Source organism: Anguilla rostrata, chromosome 11 (genome assembly GCF_018555375.3).
Source record: "Anguilla rostrata isolate EN2019 chromosome 11, ASM1855537v3, whole genome shotgun sequence".
NCBI classification, from domain to species: domain Eukaryota; kingdom Metazoa; phylum Chordata; class Actinopteri; order Anguilliformes; family Anguillidae; genus Anguilla; species Anguilla rostrata.
In genome coordinates, this window is record NC_057943.1 from 5,582,297 (window position 1) to 5,601,085 (window position 18,789).

Sequence of the window (18,789 nt, forward strand, 5' to 3'; positions counted from 1 at the left end):
TTTGCCTCAAACAACCATCTGTCGTGCTGCAGCTAGTATTATAATTACCGAGCGTTGTGTTTCTGATTGTGCGCATTCGTTATTCGAAAAATAAAAGTGAACGACTTTTACGCAAACAGAATAAGTTCCCTTTTAAACACAGAAGAGGTTACGAATACAGTTTTGTACGGTACAAACACATCTCTCTCCCAAGTCTGTAATGGTGCATTGCTTATCAAACTTGAATTTTGTCCAACAAAGGTCAAAAAATTAAAAGAAAAATAAAATATAAATAAATGATATTAAAAAAAGAAATAAGAAGCTAACAGCCGTTATTATGATTTCTCTGTGGAGAGATGGGAATGTGGAATACTGACAACGGTTGTGTGTGCGTGTGCGTGACTGTTTCCCTTCCTGGCGTGCACTTTTCGCCAGGCGCCCGCGTCCGAGCGAGCGACCCGCAGATCCGTTCCCAAAGCGCCCCGGGGTCGCAGTACATCAGTTCCCCAGCAGGGCGGTGGTCTCGTCCGGTCTCCCGTACTCCTGGGGTGGCTTGGAACGATACACCAGGAACTGCATGGAGATCTGGAGGTGGGGAGGGTTAAGGAAACTGTGCGTGTGTGTGTGTGGGGGGCGGGGGGGGGGTTGGTTAGGGGGAAATGGAGAGCGAACATAAACACCAGATCCACTGGTCACCGCGGCGACAAGGCCAGACATTCCGGGACCGGAACACCCAGGTTAAGGGAAGGATACCATGAGGTCCAGGGTGAGGGTGCCCAAGCTCCCTATGAGCCAGGGCAAGTGGTGGATCACGTAGTTCCCCTCCGCCTGGCCGTACTCCGGGTTCTTCAGGAGCACGCTCAGGCCGTACAGAGTGTTGCCCAGGATCACCAGGGCAAACAGGAAGTAGGACACGCCCTCCGTCGACTTCCTCATATACTGCAAACAAGGAGAGAGAAAGGGATCTTGAAGGAAGCGCTCGGACGATGACACTTCCACGACTGTGTCTTCGGTTAGCGTCGCTTTAGTGCCAGTGGCGTTTGCTACACGTTTCAGACCAAATGCACCTTTGAAATGCACGTTGGCTAAAAGCTTGCGCCAAATGCCAAATGGCAGCAGGCACTGTAACAAAGTCAAAATGGCAGTAAGGTGTTGCCCTTCCTGACTGAGGTCCATCTACAGCAGTCACCCCCCATGCACACTTCTCCAGCTTCCCCAACCTCCCTCCCCCCGCCCACCTGCCCCCCCCCCTCGCACTATTCCAATCACGACTCACGTTAGTGTAAATCTGCGGCAGTCTGGAGGACAGGTAGAGCAGGGACGACAAGGATCCGATCGCGAAACCGATAATTTCCTTGGTCGTGAAGGTCTGTGAGCACACAGAAGGACACAGAAGAACAAAAAAAACACAGCTGTCACAGTTTGTTCGGGCCATTTCCTTACACTTCAATCCAAAACTGAAATAAAGCTGCAGGCATTCACCTGTACCAGGCCGTTGTCGTCTTCGAGGACAGACAGCAAAGAGCGACCTTTGAACTCCCGATGCGATACGTCCACCTGAGGCCCAGCCTCAGGCAGGGAAAGCAGTGAGGTAGCAGCTCCAGCCAGGTACAGCAAACCCACAGCGTTCAGAACGGAGTTACCTGCAGACAGAGAGGAGGGGTGTGGCTCACAGCATCGTCACTTTTCTGTCCGTTTCGGTTTCTGCTTATAATACCAGAGAAAACATACGAATGTTACTCTGGCCAACTGACAAAAAATTTAAACCATTACCACCACTTGACCGTCACCCACCACCACCACCACTTGCCCAGGGGCTTACAAATGTCATACATGGCAACTATCAATGACATTGACAGAACCGTGTTTTTATTTTTAATTTATAAAAATGGATGGTTCCGGTCCTGAATGCTCATTGGTCAATATCAATACAATTATGTTATAATTAAGCAATAAGGCACAAGAGGCCGCACTATATTATGAATACAGTCACGGCTAAAGGGTGTTATTAGGCACGACGCGAAGCCGTGAGTGTATTCACTATACGGCACTGCCTCAAGTGCCTCACTGCTTTTATAGAATGGCGGTAATATCATGAACGTTACAGCAGAATATAAAAGACACCAACATTCAACGCATTCAATCGTATGTTAATAAAGAAAGAATAGAATAAATTCCTCAGCCAAGCAATACAGTTCAATTAGAGCAGCTGTTAGATGTTATGGACTGCTTTCCACATAACGTTAGCTAGTTTACGTGATCTTACTGGAAGTATTTTAACATGTGTTCGATCATTCCTTGGACATGGAGCCTAGTCTATAACGTCAGGCTACCTTTTGTGTGATGAATTTAAGCAGAGGAAAGTTAACCAAGATAATATTAAATAACATTAGCGAGTTAGCTACAATGCTTGTTTACGCATTTTAACAAACTAACATCACTTCTAAATTTTACAGTAGGAAGGTTACATTACACACTCACATGCATGGTTATGCAAACTTGACATGTAGCCAACACCTTTCTAACTAGTCATTCACTCGAACTAGACTGCTGCTATAAAATTATTAAAAATTAGAAACAGCCCAACTAGCCAACTTCGTTTCGCATAACGTAAAAGTAGTTGTGCCAATAATGTTAGCAACTGCCAATGGTCCATTCTCTTGTTAAAGGTATGCAGTGGAATTATACACAGTAAGGTGAACAGGTGTGTCATGTCTTAGGTGTTACTACATCATCACATCTGGAACACTATATTGGCCAATCAGCATCTAGGACCGGTACTATCCATTCTAAAATCCCCAATATAGTAACAGCTATGATGTAACACAATTAGCAGCTCAATAAGATCTCTCTCTGTTGAATGAGGTATGCGTTGTTAAGGTTGGAGTGTAAACCTACAGGACGATAGATCTCCAGGAACGAGGTTGGCCAGCCCTGTAGTCCGCTTTGTTTTTCAGTGCATGGCACTGTAACTCAGAGAGCAGTCAAATTTAAGAAACAAAAAATATTTCAGTCAAAGGGCATCTTATATGGGACCACTCATTTTTAGGCTGAAATATGGGACTACCCAGCTAATACTTAAAACTCTAGCATACCCTTCCAGCTTAACGTTGTAAAAAACCAAATAAACACGCTCCTCGGATTAAAGGTGTAATAATTAAAAGTACTTTATTGGGCGATTTAAATGTAAATGTAAATGGATGCATTATAGGCTTTATCAAAGCTTACATTGATGCTCTCATTCGCCAGCGTAGGGGTAGGTTGGGCTGCTCGGACACTTGACATCAGGCGGGTTGAACGGCACTCGACTGCAGCCGTTACTCTGGCTATGCCCATGATTACTAAGGCCTTTAGCACCACGCAACACTAATAACACGACCAACGATTGGTGCAAAACAGACGCCATGACCATGAACGTTAGTCATGCTATTGATTTCGGGCGTGCTGATATGTTTTGCGCGTTCTAGCGGTTTCAGTAAATCAGACCCGTAGAGTTCAGTATTCAATGCCACGCCACTGCAGGTGAGCATACTGAAAGTCCGAAAGACAAAGAGTCCTTCATTGCCTCACCAGTAAGAATGTGAGATATACAACACAAAACCAGTGTTGGGGAGTAGTGAACTACATGCAATTGAACTAGTAGTTTAACTATATTTTGCAGTAGCTTGCTGGTAGTTCAACTACATTCATATTTGCATAGTGATTCAAGTAGTTAAATAACTTTTTTTTGCCATTTTTTGTGTAGCTAAGTACTGAAGCTACAAACAATTTTGGACCATAAAAGGAAAGGAATGATTTTTTATTTTACCATTGCTTCTCTACTGTAATTGGACCCCCTTTTACCAGTTACCTGGCTAACGGAGTAATCCTGCTTGGTGCAATACCCCCACCTGGACTCTAGTTTCTGGAAGGCAGGTGTCTGACTGATGGACATTGTATACAAAACCAAAGCTGACATTCCTTGCACTTTCCCTTTAATAGTGGGGTATTTTATTTTTTTTGGTTTATGTATGACCTGTGAACAAGTGGGCACTTTTTGCAATAAACTCAATTGAGTGGTATTTTTTGCTGGCATAAGATTTTTTAGTATTATATTTTGTTATAATTTTGTATCACATGTACATTGTCAATTTGATCATTTTTTTTACAAAATAGTTTGAACTACTTTTTCTAAGTAGCTTTAGTTAACCAAACTAGAGTTCTCCCTAGGATAGCTTTGCTGTAGTTCAACTTCTTCCAGTGTGAAGTAATTGGTAGCCTGCAAAGCTATGCTTTCAAAGTAGCTTCGCCAACACTGCACAAAACACATACAACACACAAGGATTTTTTTTAAAAAAAACAAAAAAAAAAAAACACCCAGACTTACTGATAGGCGTCTTAGTCTTATTCTTTACAACGTAGTAAATGTACATTCCCAGCATCAGCAGGTCAGCCAGAACATAGTAAATGGCTGTGTAAGTCTGAGGAAGAGAGAGAGACAAGGGGCATCAGGGGTTGTTGAGAAACCGAAGGTGAAAAGAAGCAGCAATGCTTCACATACAAGCATTCACTGTAAGGGCACAGAAAAAGCATTAAGTGATCAACCTCATCTGCAACTTATGTAACATATAAAGGACGGAGTGTAGACAGTGGTAGGAACTGGCTTGTAACAAGGTCGCAGGTTCGATTCCAGGGTAGGACACTGCCGTTGTACCCTTGAACAAGGTACTTAACCAGTATATATCCAGCTGTATAAATGGATACAATGTAAAAAAAAAAAAATGCTATGTAAAAGTTGTGTAAGTCGCTCTGGATAAGAGCGTCTGCTAAATGCCTGTAATGTAATGTAATGTAATATGCATATGGCAAAAATTTCAAATATGCTATAATAAGGGTATAGAAGAAATTTGTAATTGCTATGATAAGGGGTGTGGCAGAGGTTACGCTGCAGTGGGGGGAAATGCATATTCCTGTGTGCCACAGTAAGGCCGTGAAAAGTGTTCCTAAATCCTACAGTTGGATATTAGGATGATTCATATGCTACAGCAGGAGCACATATTCCCTTATCCCGCAGTAAGGGCATGGCACAAGGGCACACGATTGGAAGGACATGAATCAACTCAACATTTTTTTTTTTTTTTTTACTGAAGGATCACACACGCTACGTACCTGTAACGGTAGCTGGTCTGCTAAAGAGGAGCCCACAAGGTTGCAGGTGTCACCAGCCAACCACAGCAGGAGGAACCAAATGGACAGGGCACTGTCCATGTTCCCCGTTTTGCATGAACTGTAGTATTGCCTGTGGGAGAACACATCGGGAGAACTCAACCAAACTTGTTTTGAGCGCTCACACAACTAATTTCTCCCTGAATCAAAAGCAGCTACATTCCTAAAAGAGTCAATTTAAAGGTTGCAGCACAGGTTTCAGATTACAACAGTAAAAATTAAAACAGCTTCAAATGATTTTTTTTTTTCCTTACTATGTGACAATGAGTAATGAATACATTTGACATTCTCTCTCATCTGTCATTATTTTCCATTACTGACAGGCAGTGAAACATTAACTTTCAGAAGAAGAAAAAAAAAACTCACGGGAGTGAAGACACCATGAAGCAGAGGATCGATACCAGGCCAAGAACAACACTGGCCATGTCCCGCGCGTCCTGGGCGCACTCTCCGAGACCGGTCCACACCCACTCCGACCCGTTCGGACACAACGAGCTGAAGTTCCCTTCTCCTCTCCATCCCAGGGACCCGCGCGACAACACTCCATGAGACCCCATCTTTACTACCTGCCAAAGAGGGGGGAAACCGTTCGCAATAGGCGGACGTGTTTTTCCAAATAATAGGCCTACTTTGTGCCACATTGTAAGGATTTTGCCAGGAATCAGTCAAGATGTTGTCATTTGCTGTTGCGTTGTGAAGCTGGCCATAACATCGAAATGTAACGCTGGGCTATTCTGTTGGGCAGATAAACATTAAACGTAACAATGTAAACATTCTCCCCAGATGATGCTCTACGTAACGCTGATGTCAGAGTGCCTGAGAACGTTCACAGGCCTAATCTGTTTGACTGACCAAATGTTCCGACACTATAACCTTTCATGTAGTAATGATACATTAGATACGGGATACCGACAAGCAAACGATTCCTAGTCATGTGGTGATGTTGAAAAGCCGCGGTGCCTAAATAAAGAACTCACCGTCTTCTATAGCTACGATAGCATGAAAAAAGTCCTTTTGATCGTCGGAGCAAAGGTTTCTCCCATATGAAAACAACTACCAGACAAGCAACATTCCCGTGTCAACCTCACCGGTGCGTCGATGAACCGTAATTACCACTAAGCGAAACATACAAATAGATGTTCACGGACGTCTTGTGATCTTCTGTAGCTACTACCAAGTTAGCAGTAGCTATCTGAAAAACAAACGAGGGCATTCCCGTCCTGTGGATAAGCCTCGCCCCTAGTGTATGATTGGAGTATGTCTACAATTAAACGGTTAGGGCGGTGAATAACACGGAAGTAGTCTCTTAAATGCAATAGGAACAGAATTGAGCTTCAACCACAACGCATCAGGGCTCAGTGGTTTCAACTACAGAACTGCATTATAAACCACATTACTGACCTCATAACGTATTGTCTCCACCATCTAATAATGAGAATCAGGAAAGTACCCAAGTATTGTCAAATAGGCTATCTAGTTATGATTACGCTCCTTACAATAAAAGTACTAAGTCCAAATGTTCTGTCAGCATTTGTGCAACCTAAATTAAGTTGTGAGCTTCCCTATATTCAAGTTAATATAGGCAACAAAATCGTCACCACAACCCGCATGGCAGCATTAGGCTACACAGGACAATACAAAAACTGAAAATACAACAGTGACTCTCCTCACTTCTTTACTTCCAAGGCCCCCTCTGATGCATAGGCACATAATTTACACGTTCCGAATTTTAACATGCCAGTGCAAACAGTCAACGTATTCACATAAAATGTTCACGTGCGCGCATCACTGTAACCCGCAAGCAATGCAAATTTCACGCGTAGCAGACGGAGAAACTGCACAAACAGCATTTAAAATTAAAACACGTAGGCTACACTCTCACACGGAAGCCAGCCGCAAACAACCATATGAAGTTTCCCCAATGATCGGACGATCTATCGGAATATAATATCAACACTTTTCGATTCAACTAGGGAATGCTGCCAATATAAACAGGCATATCGTTATCTCGTTACTGACACTGTAATAAACAGCATACTTCGATGTTTGTTAGTATTCTTAATGTTAATGATCGACAACTTCTCTTTTCCACTGAAATTCTTCAATCTAAATGATACCGAAACTACCTCGAAAATCTCACCGTTTCACACAGACCCCGTCAAAAAACTCTTGACCCGTCGTGTTGTCTCTTGTGACACCGAACATCCACTACAACTGTCCAGGGGTAACCACTTCAGTCCTGTCGGAGACTAGCTAGAGAAATATTCCGTGGGCTAGCCTAGGTAAATCAGCTGACAGTTGTCACGTGATTGACAATACTGACGCAAAACTGTACACAATTTGCTGTCTAAGGCTTCTGCGCCACCCATGACTCAAATCTCAGCCTTCGCTCCACCGTAAACGACCAAACTGCCTCAACTGCTGACGGCGATTACTGTCAGTTATTGCAGAAAATATGTCTGGGTCGGCTCAAAATCTCGGTCGGTAGGCTCTCAGAACCGCTCGCAATACACGACGTTTGTCTCCTCCTAAATTTTTCGGGCTTTTTGTCCCCTTCTTTCCTTTGTCAGCACAAATGACCGCACAACAAAAAGTTGCTCTTCTTTCTCAGGCTCCATTTAGGTAAAGTCACATGAAAAGAAACAGTCACGTCTCGCGCGTGTTTTGGTGAGAAAACAGAGTATCAGGATCAGACGGTCTTAGTCGGGGATCACACCGCGTGAAAGATTTTGTAATTTGTGATGACAAGAGAGCAGATTGTAATAAAGAATGTCGCGTAATGTGGGCGGTACCAGCGATTTGGGGATTTTGAAAGTCCTGTAGCGTAGGCCCGACTTTTTAGTCTGAAGAGTTCGCGAATGTAATGGTAGTCTGTGGTGAACACAGCTATTTTCGTCCATACGTCCTATCTTTAACGCCTGGTTACGTTATAGATCCAAGACGTTTCCCTACGGCTGGCCTTTTCCACATCCTGCAGCAATATTTGAGATGATTGCTTTTCCCAACTCGACGGTTCAATGCAGCACCACTTCCATTTTAACTGTTTGTTCCCAGATATCACCCGGATGCCGTCCGGAGTGCTTTATATCTTGGCAACGTACTTGTTATTCTGAACACTGCAGTAATTTCATGTTTGGTATCACCTGATTGAAGTTATCGTGCAGGTGAAGACATCAGGTAAACAATGGTTAGGGGTGAAAAGATCACCGGAAACAAAGGGTAAGGGGTTGTCTCCAACTGTTCTGCCGGTTTCGACATTATTAAACACCTAAAAGCACGGCAATGCTAAATGTAAGACAGGCATGGAAATCGCTTCAATTAATATCACCTTTGATAAAGGCTATTTAGAGAAAGAGCTTGAAGAACAATGTTTATTTAAATGAATGGCCAAACATTGATGGGATTACTTTCCACTGCAGCCACTTGCTTTCTCAGTTTGGTTCCATTATTTACATCAAAAAAAAAAAAAAAAATCAACAAACACATACAAATACCTGGCAGGTAATTTGTGTTAAATTTTATAGTACATCGAGATATTGGGAGATGGGAGGTTCAGATCTTTTATAAAGCATAGTTCACAACAGATTTACAAACATTGTCATAACTGAGAATAAAAAAAAAGAGAAATAACCAGATATTAATTTAACTACCAAAACAACTTTCTTTAAAATCTGTACAAGCGGTTTCTTCTAGAGTAGGTAAGAGGATTTCCTTGGTGGAGGAAATGCAGTCCTTCCCAGTAAGTCTTCAACTCTTCACCATTTCCACAGTCCAGTATGCCCATTTCATGTTGTTTTATTGGTACTTTAAACAGAGGGGAGGGGGGGAAACATGGAATTAAATAATCTGTAAAACAACTGAATCCTGCACTGGATTATCTCAGTCCGATCAGATAGCGGAGGTGATGTGGGGGAGGGGGGGAAGGGAGGGAGGTAGGGATGGGGGTGGGGGGGGGGGGTGGGGGGAAGACAGACCATCTCTTTTATACATCTCCATTTCCCCATTCTACCATTTCCCGCCGAAAACGTAGCGGGCTTCACTTGATGTGCAGGCGCTTGTCGTCCGTTTTTAATCGCTTGCGCCGCGGCTGCACAAAGTCGTCGTCCGAGTCCTCGGTGACCTCGTCGTCCTCCTCCTCCGGGGCCCGCCCCTCGGCCTGCCCCTCGGGCCGCACCTCGTCCCGCCCCTCGGCCTCGGGGGCTGGGGGGAAGTCCTGGTCCGGGTACAGCTCCTTCAGCCTCTCTTCGAAGTACAGGCTGACCGCCTTGCCCGCCTCGGCCACCTCCGAGTCAGCCTGTCAAACGAGGAGAGACAGGGATGGGGAGAGTGAGGGACAGGCAGAGCAGAGAGGGGAGGAAGAGGAGGAGAGCCCCACGGGAAGGAGGGATGAGCCGGAGAAGAGGAGAGGAGAGGATGGAGGGAGAGAAGACCAGAGTGGGTTAACAACATAGGGGGCAGCGCGGATCGCGGCAGAACCAACCCTCCATCCATTTGTGTCAGAAACGGCTTACCTGGACATTAATCTGTTTCTCCTCATCATAAACTTGGATTATTCGAGACATCTAAAAAGGGCGATAACAGTACAATAAAAAATACACAAAAAAATCAACCAAAAAAAAAAGGGGGGGAAAGAAAGATTTTATACCACACGCACATAATAGAGAAGCAAGACCAGTGCATTTAAGCCGTCCAAAGGCCAGAGTCGTTTCAGCCTAAAACTGAACACCTTATTCTAGACTCGGAAGAAGCTGAACTGGCTTTCTGCGGACCGAATCGACGCTCATCGCGCTGACAGTGGTCAGGAGGTTTCGATGATGAGGAGATGCCAATACATCCGCATAAGAATGGCTTGGGTATCCAGCAGCTAATAAAAACCAATAAAAGCAGAAATGTGACCTTCTGAAATTAAGTTACTTAATTAAAAAAATTTCAGCCCAAGTACTTTTTATATATTCTAAAAATGAGATACTGAACCGCAAAAGTAGACCACTTTGCTTCATTCAGTATGAATATTGAATATCACATTACCATCACTTAGTGGCATTACAATTTTATGCACTTTTGTGCTTACATAGTAACACACCACTCTATCCATCTGCAGCACATCAAAATGTATCAATCAAAATAGGAGTATTATCCCAAATATTGTAGCATAGCTCATGTATAATTGCACAAAATAAACAGCTTCTGAGCCAAAATCCAGTTGTCCTTAAAGAGCCAGAAAAACCGAAAATATGCAGGCAAAATCTCCAGGAATAAACAATTCCTTAGGATCACACCCAAAACAAACAAACAGCCCAATGAAATAATTCTTAAGAATCCGTAAAGCAGTAAATTAGGGTTCAGGATGAGGGCAGTAAAGTTACGCTTCTGAAAATATTCCACGGTATTATGGACCCTGGGTTACTGACAGTGTGAACTGCGATGATGAGCTTCATTTTAACCGCTGTCACGGCAACTGTATCCGAGTAACAGTCCAGTATTCCACAGGTGTCTGAATCCAGTCCTGGAGGGCTACAGTGTTGGCTGGTTTTCAAGTGCAGTCCGGCACCAGTGATTCTGTGGACTGGCTGAAGAGTCCACACAGCTTTTTCCCCAAATCTGTAACTGAGCTGAGGCTGACTGAAAGTGGACCACAAATACCAGCATGCACTGCAGCTCTCCAGGACCAGAGCTGGCCACCTCTGATGCATTCAATACCGACACATACGGTATGACTGCAAGGTGCAACATGCACTTATAACTCTATCCTACACCATGTGTTAATCCCCTTGTTTTGGACCATCTTCGCAATGTTCCCTTGCTCCTTACACAGGTACTTAGTGTACATAAAGTCCATTCTAAAATGATGTAAGCTTAAGGAAAATGAATCATTTCTAGGATGGAGATCATTAATATAATCGGCCAAAAAATAATCAATTTACGTAAATATATTGACTTTAAAAGGCAACAGTGGTGTCATGTGTTATAAAACAAACTCTCACCCCCATTGATACAGCTTGGCTTGGAAACTATTCCCAATTATCTGTATGGTTAGAGCCAATCATACAGGTTACAGACATACAATACCATCTCAGCATGAACAGAGATGGAGAAAGACAATGAGACCAGACTCAGTTTGCTCGTAAAACTCCTGAGTTCTCAAGTCAGTGGAATGGTGTCCCAAAGGCAACCACGGCAACTAACCAAATGGCATTCAGTCTGTCCTTGAACCAGAAAAAAAAAGAACATTTTAATGGCTCTACTAAAACAGAAGCCACGATTGTGGCTGATCATCCTGTGACCTCGTTTATCAGCAAGAGTCAGAGTGGTGTGGTTTGTATACTGATGAACGACAAGCAGCTCACTGAACCACCATTCACTGTCTTAGGGGACGGCCTTGGAAGAGCACTGAATTCATTATGATGTCACAAACGCTGTGGGAGGTGGCCCCGTGTGCTGGTTTTAGTGAAAGCTCGGCACTGTGATTCCATCAGCGTCAGGTAAAGCTCGTCTTCCTTTGTTTCTTGGTCCAACACCGCATGGTTACTTGTGCTCTTTCTTACCACTTAACAGGCAAGATAATGTTGGGGCATGGTCACAAGAAGATGTGAGCGATTCACTCAAAACTACAATGGGTGGCCCAAATACATGGGTGGGGTAAAAAAAAAAAAAAAAAACTTGCAGCCATGGCAAAACACTACACCTCAGTTCTGCTACAGTAATAAAACACCACCACCACCACCACCAATGCAATCAGATTAGCAATATACTGACCACTGTATGCCTGCAAGGGGACACGTTTGGAGTAAGTGGTTAGGACAAACTAATCAGCACTGCTAATCAACCAACTAATCAACATTGCTAACATTTTAATAGCCCACAAGTGAGAAACCCCGACCATTGCCTCATGCTGGTCTGCCATGAGTGTGTCACCATAAAATGTGTCTGTTTCTGTTCCCACTCCCACTCCCATTCAACCCCCCCAAACCCCCCACCCCCCCAAGTGTGAATCTGTGTGTACTCCCCATGCGCATGCAAATCCCTTCTCTCTCCCCCTCTGGAGCCTCAGCCTTACATCCTTCATGCATGTCAGGCACCACCCGCATGCACATGTGCACAACGTCACCCCCCCCCCCCCCCCCCCCCCCCCCCCATGTATCCACCTCCCCCAGGCAAAACTGGCACAGCACCCTCTAGTGGCCACCCCCCCTTCCTGCGCTCAGCCCGCATGCCACTCACCTCGTTGTACTTGGCACAGTTTGTGAAGACCAGGCGCACGTCGGCCACAAACTCCTGCGGGCTCTGGTAGTGCTGCGCGTGGCACTGCCCCAGCTTCCTCTTCACCAGGTTCAGGTCCATGGGCCGCTTGATGATCTTGTAGTAGTTGGGGACCTGGGGGGAGGTGCGCGCACACACACACACACACACACACAAGGATAAGATGAGGCACTATGGAGCCAGTGTGTTAGCACTTTTTTTTTTTCTCAACCAAGCAGTTACACACCTGATTCTTCTAATCAAGGTCCGGAGCAAAGGCTCTAGTGGTTGATCAGTAGAATCAGGTGTGTAACTGCTTGGCTGGAAGGAAAGCCTGCACACACACACACACACACACACACACCGGCCCTTTCTGAATAAGACTGAGGTCCTGCATTGTGAGGTCCTGCACTGTGAGGTCCTGCACTGTGAGGTCCTGCACTGTGAGGTCCTGCACTGTGAGGTCCTGGCACTGTGAGGTCCTGCACCGTGAGGTCCTGCACCGTGAGGTCCTGCACCGTGAGGTCCTGCACCGTGAGGTCCTACACTGTGAGGTCCAGCATTGTGAGGTCCTACACTGTGAGGTCCTGCACTGTGAGGTCCTGCACTGTGAGGTCCTACACTGTGAGGTCCTACACTGTGAGGTCCAGCATTGTGAGGTCCTACACTGTGAGGTCCTGCACTGTGAGGCCCTGCACCGTGAGGCCCTGCGCCGTGAGGCCCTGCGCCGTGCGGTCCTGCACCGTGAGGTCCTGCACTGTGAGGTCCTGCACTGTGAGGTCCTACACTGTGAGGTCCTGGGGAGATGCAGGGTGTGTGGTAAGATGGCTGACGGCAGCGTTCTCCCGCTGCGTCTCAGCGGGGCTACTCACAGAGGAGGGGACGGGCTCCTGGAACTCCACGCTCAGCTCGTGACAGAAGATGTACAGCAGGAGGCGCTCACACCTCTGCGAGGGTGGAAGGACAGAAACGGAGAGAGAGAGAGAGAGAGAGAGAGGGGCAATGAATGCCTTTCAAAGACATTCGCTTTTCTGCCTTTGTTTTTCTTAGATTTCTTTCTCAGCAACAAAAACAAACAAAAAAAAAACTCCCCCAACCACAGCACTTCTGGAACGTTGTAAGCACGAGAATCAATGGAAAGAACTGCGATTATCAGTATATAAATCTTTCAAACATTCCCGTTCCAAGACTTTGGCATGACCCAGCCTCCCAGTGAAGGTCCTGCACCCTGTAAAAGTACGTTTTTCCCCCCCCCCTCTATGGAATTGAACAAATCTTTTGCACCAATAATAATGCCCGATGTTGGGCGGAGCCAGAAAAGGCTTCTAGAATGGTTGCCACAGCCAATCACAGAGCTCAGACTGCACCTAGCCTACTCCCTCACAGTCTTGAGAACGTCCTGCGCCACACACTATTTTAAGTGACTCAGCACAACGAGTGCTATTCAAGACTCTCGCTAACTATCAAGTAATGACAGCAATAACAACATGCTAACACATCTGGATACAGGCAGCTGTTCAGTTGGCCCATTCTGGAAAGATGCCTTTTATGGAAAGTACAGTGATGAAGAACAAAATGGTTTTTTTTCTGCACACGTTCCAGAATAAACTGTAGCAGAAAAAGCAACAAAAGATGATGACAGTCGACAGACAAGAGTCATATGCCATCATCTGCAATAATACGCAGTGTGTGATCCTGTCAGTTCAATCCCATCTTTATCCCCCACAGGGAGTTCACTTCCTGCTGTACGAACTGTACGGAGGTCTGGGAAAATCTTTCAAAGGGTGACGATTAAGATTTTGACATTTAAAAACTTGACCCCCCCCCCCCCCCCCCAAACTACGACCTACATGCAATATCCCAAGCTCAGAACCGTCTTTATACCCCCTGACGTGGCCAGACTGTCCCCACCGTGTCTAATCTTTACAAGTTCGTTTAATCATTAACTCCGCTCACTGTTGAACTGTGCAATAAAATAAAACTTTAAACATGCTTCTTCAGACCAGCCAGAAAAATATTTTAAAGTGCTTAATGCACTTGAACAGCGATCATAAAAGCGTTCCAGTCACCTGTTCAGGTGCAGTGCTGGTAAGACAGGACCTGTATCGCTCTGCACTGCTAACTGGTCTACTGGGGCCTTTGTAGACTATAGCCTAATTAATTTGTAATAAGCAGGCAACCATCCACAGGGGGATGTTACGCATTTCTGCAGAAGGATGTCATTTACAATAAACGTTCGCTTCATCAAAATCCCTCATCAACTCAACTCTCAGACGCCATGAACCTTCACCTACGTTTAAAAACCACCCCTCGACCGAAACCTGCAGGTATCTTTGAAAACAATCCCCCTACAGGAATCCGCAGGTATTGCAGCTCCAGAGCAGCTACTCACGCTTTGAAAACCATCCCCTACAGGCGCTTTGAAAACCATCCCCTACAGACGCTTTGAAAACCATCCCCTACAGACACTATGAAAACCATCCCCTACAGACGCTTTGAAAACCATCCCCTACAGACACTATGAAAACCATCCCCTACAGACGCTTTGAAAACCATCCCCTACAGACACTATGAAAACCATCCCCTACAGACACTATGAAAACCATCCCCTACAGACACTATGAAAACCATCCCCTACAGACACTATGAAAACCATCCCCTACAGACACTATGAAAACCATCCCCTGCAAACAAGGCACAGGATTACTCACCCTGAGGTCTTCAGGGCTCAGGCCCTTGTCATTCTTGCCCTTCTTGCCCTCCGGCGCGGTGTCACAGTCATACTCCATTTCTGGCTTGGTCAGGTTTCGGCAGAAGGTGCACATCCATTCCCCACTGTGTGTGTGTGAGAGAGAGAGAGATTAACACTGCACTGCGAGAGAGAGACAGAGACAGAGAGAGAGAGACAAGAGAGAGAGAGGGTGAGAGAGCGAGACAGAGAGGGGAACAGGACGTTCATTAGCCCGTGTAGCAGGTATACTCGGTATACACTGCCCTCCTGTTGCCGTGCAGAAGGAGAGAGCGTGGAACAGGACGCTAGCCCGTTAGCCCGTGCAGCAGGTATAACCGGTAATGCTGCCATCTTGTGGCCATGCAGCAGGACTCTAGCCCGTTAGCCTGCGCAGCAGGATGCTCGTTTGCCGTGTAACAGATAGAGAGAGAGAAAGAGAGAGTGTGTGTGGAACAGGACGCTAGCCCGTTAGCCCGTGCAGCAGGTATAACCGGTAATGCTGCCATCTTGTGGCCATGCAGCAGGACTCTAGCCCGTTAGCCCGTGTAGCAGCACGCTCGTTAGCCTGTGTAGCAGGACGCTCGTTAGCCCGTGTAGCAGATAGAGAGAGAGAGAGAGAGAGAGAGTGTGTGTGTGGAACAGGATGCTAGCCCATTAACCCGTGCAGCAGGTATAGCCGGTAGCGCCGCCCCCTTGTGGCGGTGCGGGGGAAGCTCACCTCGGGGAGCAGCTGAGGGTGGGGATGTGGCAGTGAGGGTGGGGATGTGGCAGGAGGGGGAAGCTCACCTCGGGGAGCAGCTGAGGGTGGGGATGTGGCAGGAGGGGGAAGCTCACCTCGGGGAGCAGCTGAGGGTGGGGATGTGGCAGTGCGGGGGACGCTCACCTCGGGGAGCAGCTGAGGGTGGGGATGTGGCAGTGCGGTGGGGATGTGGCAGGTGGGGGACGCTCACCTCGGGGAGCAGCTGAGGGTGGGGATGTGGCAGTGCGGGGGACGCTCACCTCGGGGAGCAGCTGAGGGTGGGGATGTGGCAGTGCGGGTGGGGATGTGGCAGGAGGGGGAAGCTCACCTCGGGAGCAGCTGAGGGTGGGGATGTGGCAGTGCGGGTGGGGATGTGGCAGTGCGGGGGAGGCTCACCTCGGGGAGCAGCTGAGGGTGGGGATATGGCAGTGCGGGGGACGCTCACCTCGGGGAGCAGCTGAGGGTGGGGATGTGGCAGTGCGGGTGGGGATGTGGCAGGAGGGGGAGGCTCACCTCAGGGAGCAGCTGAGGGTGGGGATGTGGCAGGAGGGGGACGCTCACCTCGGGGAGCAGCTGAGGGTGGGGATGTGGCAGTGCGGGTGGGGATGTGGCAGTGCGGGGGACGCTCACCTCGGGGAGCAGCTGAGGGTGGGGATGTGGCAGGTGAGGGTGGGGATGTGGCGGTGCGGGGGACGCTCACCTCGGGGAGCAGCTGAGGGTGGGGATGTGGCAGGTGATGTGGAAGACTTTGGGGCAGCGGTCGCAGCAGAGCAGCTCGCCGCCGTTCTGGCACACGGCGCACCAGTCCTCGTTCGGGTCGTCGTCCTTTCCCGCCGCCGAGCCGTGGCTGTTCCCCTGCGCCCCTGAGCCCCCACCGCCGCCGCCGCCGCCTCCACGCGGGGAGCGGTGGGTGGAGGAGGCCCCCCCGGGCGGGCGGGCGGCCCCCGGGGCGGAGTCGCCGTTGGTCAGCGCCTGGGCGGGGGTCTCGGGCGTGGTCTCCTTCGCCGGGGCGGGGGGCGGGGGCGCCGGCGGCTGGCTGTTCTGCGGCCCGACCCGGCTGCACGCCCCCACCTCGTCGTGCGGCTCGGACTTGACCTGCTCCCCCAGGGTCTTCAGGACGTCCTGCACGGACCCGGAGGACACGGCGCCCAGCACCGGCAGGGGAGGCGTCACACTGCTCTCTGGGCTGCTCATCTGAGAGGAGCGGGAGGAGAGAGACAGAGACATTATGGACTATATGAGCGGGAGAGACACGGTGACGTTACAGACTTTATGAGCGGGAGGAGAAAGACAGAGTGACGTTATGGACTGTATGAGCAGGAGGAGCAGAGAGAGAGACATTATGGACTGTGGGAATGAGTTACATGCGTTTTAACCAACGGCAGTCTGTCGTTTTCTGCTGGATTACAGCTGCAAGTATAAACCTAAATGGATAAAAGAGTCTTCCAAATTTATGTAATGTAATGCTGTGGTGTAATAGCAGAACCGAGCGGCTGATGGTCTCCTGACTGAGAGAGAGATCAGAGGGAGAGATCCCGTTTGCTCTGAAAGCACGTGACAAATGTGAGCGATGCAAAGGAACCAGATCTCAGAGGAAACGTGACGCGTGTGGGAGCAGAGAGAGACCACCGGTTTCTGTTCTTCTATCGGTTTGCAGAAAGAGGGTAAGAGGACTGACGGACGGACAGAAGCGTGACGGACGGAGGGTGGAGGTTACCATGCAGGCGCTCCGCCTCCCATCCTTGCCCCGCTCCAGCTTCACCGTGGGCCCGGGGAAGCCGCAGTCCTCCTCCACCCCCGGCTCCTGCTTCACCTTCACCTGCTGCTCCACAGCCGTGCAGGTGGGCCCCGCCCTCCCCGCAGACCCGCAGCTGTGCACACACACACACACACACACAACCACACACAACCACACACACAACCACACACAACCACACACAACCACACACAACCACACACACAACCACACCCACAGGCATGCACATACACACCCATATGCACAAACATACACACCCACAGGCATGCACACACATACACACACCACACACACACACCCCACACAACACACACACACACCACACACACACACACACACACACACATACCAAAACACACCCACAGGCATGCACACACACACACACACACACACAACCACACCCACAGGCATGCACACACAGACATACAGACATACACACACACAGGCATACACACACACGCACACACACGCACACACACGCACACACACACAGGCACGCACACGCACCCACACACCCATACGCACAAACACACACACAGGTAAATGGACATTCTCATCACATGGCTTAATATTCTCAGCAGTATAAGTCAATATCCCACTTCTCTGCATGACAATATTGATGGAACCTAATGGGGCTAAAGGTGCTCAGAGCTTAATTTAAACTGTTCACACACACGAGAAAAGCCAATTCAGTTCAGAAAATGCAGTATAATGAGTGTGTACAGCACAGCTTTGGTCTGCCATCTCTCTTCTGGTATGCACTGGAGAAGATTACATGGTTACAGCAATGTGATGGATCTGAGGCACAATATCCATGATTACTGATGTCACTGCAAAAGCCCTTAGGAGTTTAAATGGAGCAGAAATGATCCCTTTCAGGGGAGAGTGTGGAATAAACGCAGGTGTGTGTCTGAGCGTTTGGGACAGAGCCCCCGCGTACCTGCCCCTGCTCCCCGTGCTGGACGTGCTCGAGGGCCTGACGGGGGTGTGAGAGTTCGACAAACCTGGGGGAGGAACGGAGAGACACGGGGTGAGAGGAAGATGAGAGAGAGAGAGAGAGAGAGAGAGAAAAAAGAGAAGGGAAAAGAGAAGGACTTGAGTTTGCATGTCGCTTCAGATACCAAGCCTCCCTTGTCACCG

At 47.9% G+C, this 18,789-nt stretch overlaps 2 protein-coding genes across 9 annotated transcripts in view; both read right to left on the reverse strand.

Annotated features, from left to right (window-relative positions):
* Positions 1–239: 239 nt before the first annotated feature.
* slc66a1 (solute carrier family 66 member 1) lies at positions 240–8,169 on the reverse strand. Of its 5 annotated transcripts, none has more exons than XM_064300644.1 (8): positions 8,137–8,169; positions 5,551–5,750; positions 5,128–5,257; positions 4,346–4,439; positions 1,462–1,622; positions 1,256–1,348; positions 733–918; positions 240–564 (listed from the first exon to the last, which is right to left on the reverse strand). In XM_064300644.1, the coding sequence occupies exons 1-8, from the start codon at positions 8,152–8,154 to the stop codon at positions 478–480; spliced, it is 969 nt and encodes a 322-aa protein (XP_064156714.1). In that variant the 5' UTR covers positions 8,155–8,169; the 3' UTR covers positions 240–477. The 5 variants fall into 5 exon arrangements, with proteins under 5 accessions (XP_064156714.1, XP_064156713.1, XP_064156717.1 ...); XM_064300643.1 differs by lacking the exon at positions 8,137–8,169 and adding an exon at positions 7,977–8,128; XM_064300647.1 differs by lacking the exon at positions 8,137–8,169 and adding an exon at positions 7,901–8,010.
* A 372-nt stretch (positions 8,170–8,541) lies between these two features.
* Positions 8,542–18,789, reverse strand: part of trim33 (tripartite motif containing 33) — a 47,188-nt gene continuing 36,940 nt past the window's right edge. For 2 of the 4 annotated variants that reach the window (XM_064300638.1, XM_064300637.1), the window contains exons 13-20: positions 18,590–18,653; positions 17,611–17,764; positions 16,594–17,087; positions 15,135–15,258; positions 13,296–13,370; positions 12,406–12,558; positions 9,696–9,746; positions 8,542–9,478 (exon numbers count right to left, since the gene is read on the reverse strand). In XM_064300638.1, the coding sequence (XP_064156708.1) occupies positions 9,221–9,478; positions 9,696–9,746; positions 12,406–12,558; positions 13,296–13,370; positions 15,135–15,258; positions 16,594–17,087; positions 17,611–17,764; positions 18,590–18,653 (1,373 nt within the window). In that variant the 3' untranslated portion in view covers positions 8,542–9,220. The remainder of the gene's footprint in view (positions 9,479–9,695; positions 9,747–12,405; positions 12,559–13,295; positions 13,371–15,134; positions 15,259–16,593; positions 17,088–17,610; positions 17,765–18,589; positions 18,654–18,789) is intronic. The other 2 variants (XM_064300639.1, XM_064300640.1) reach the window with 1 other exon arrangement.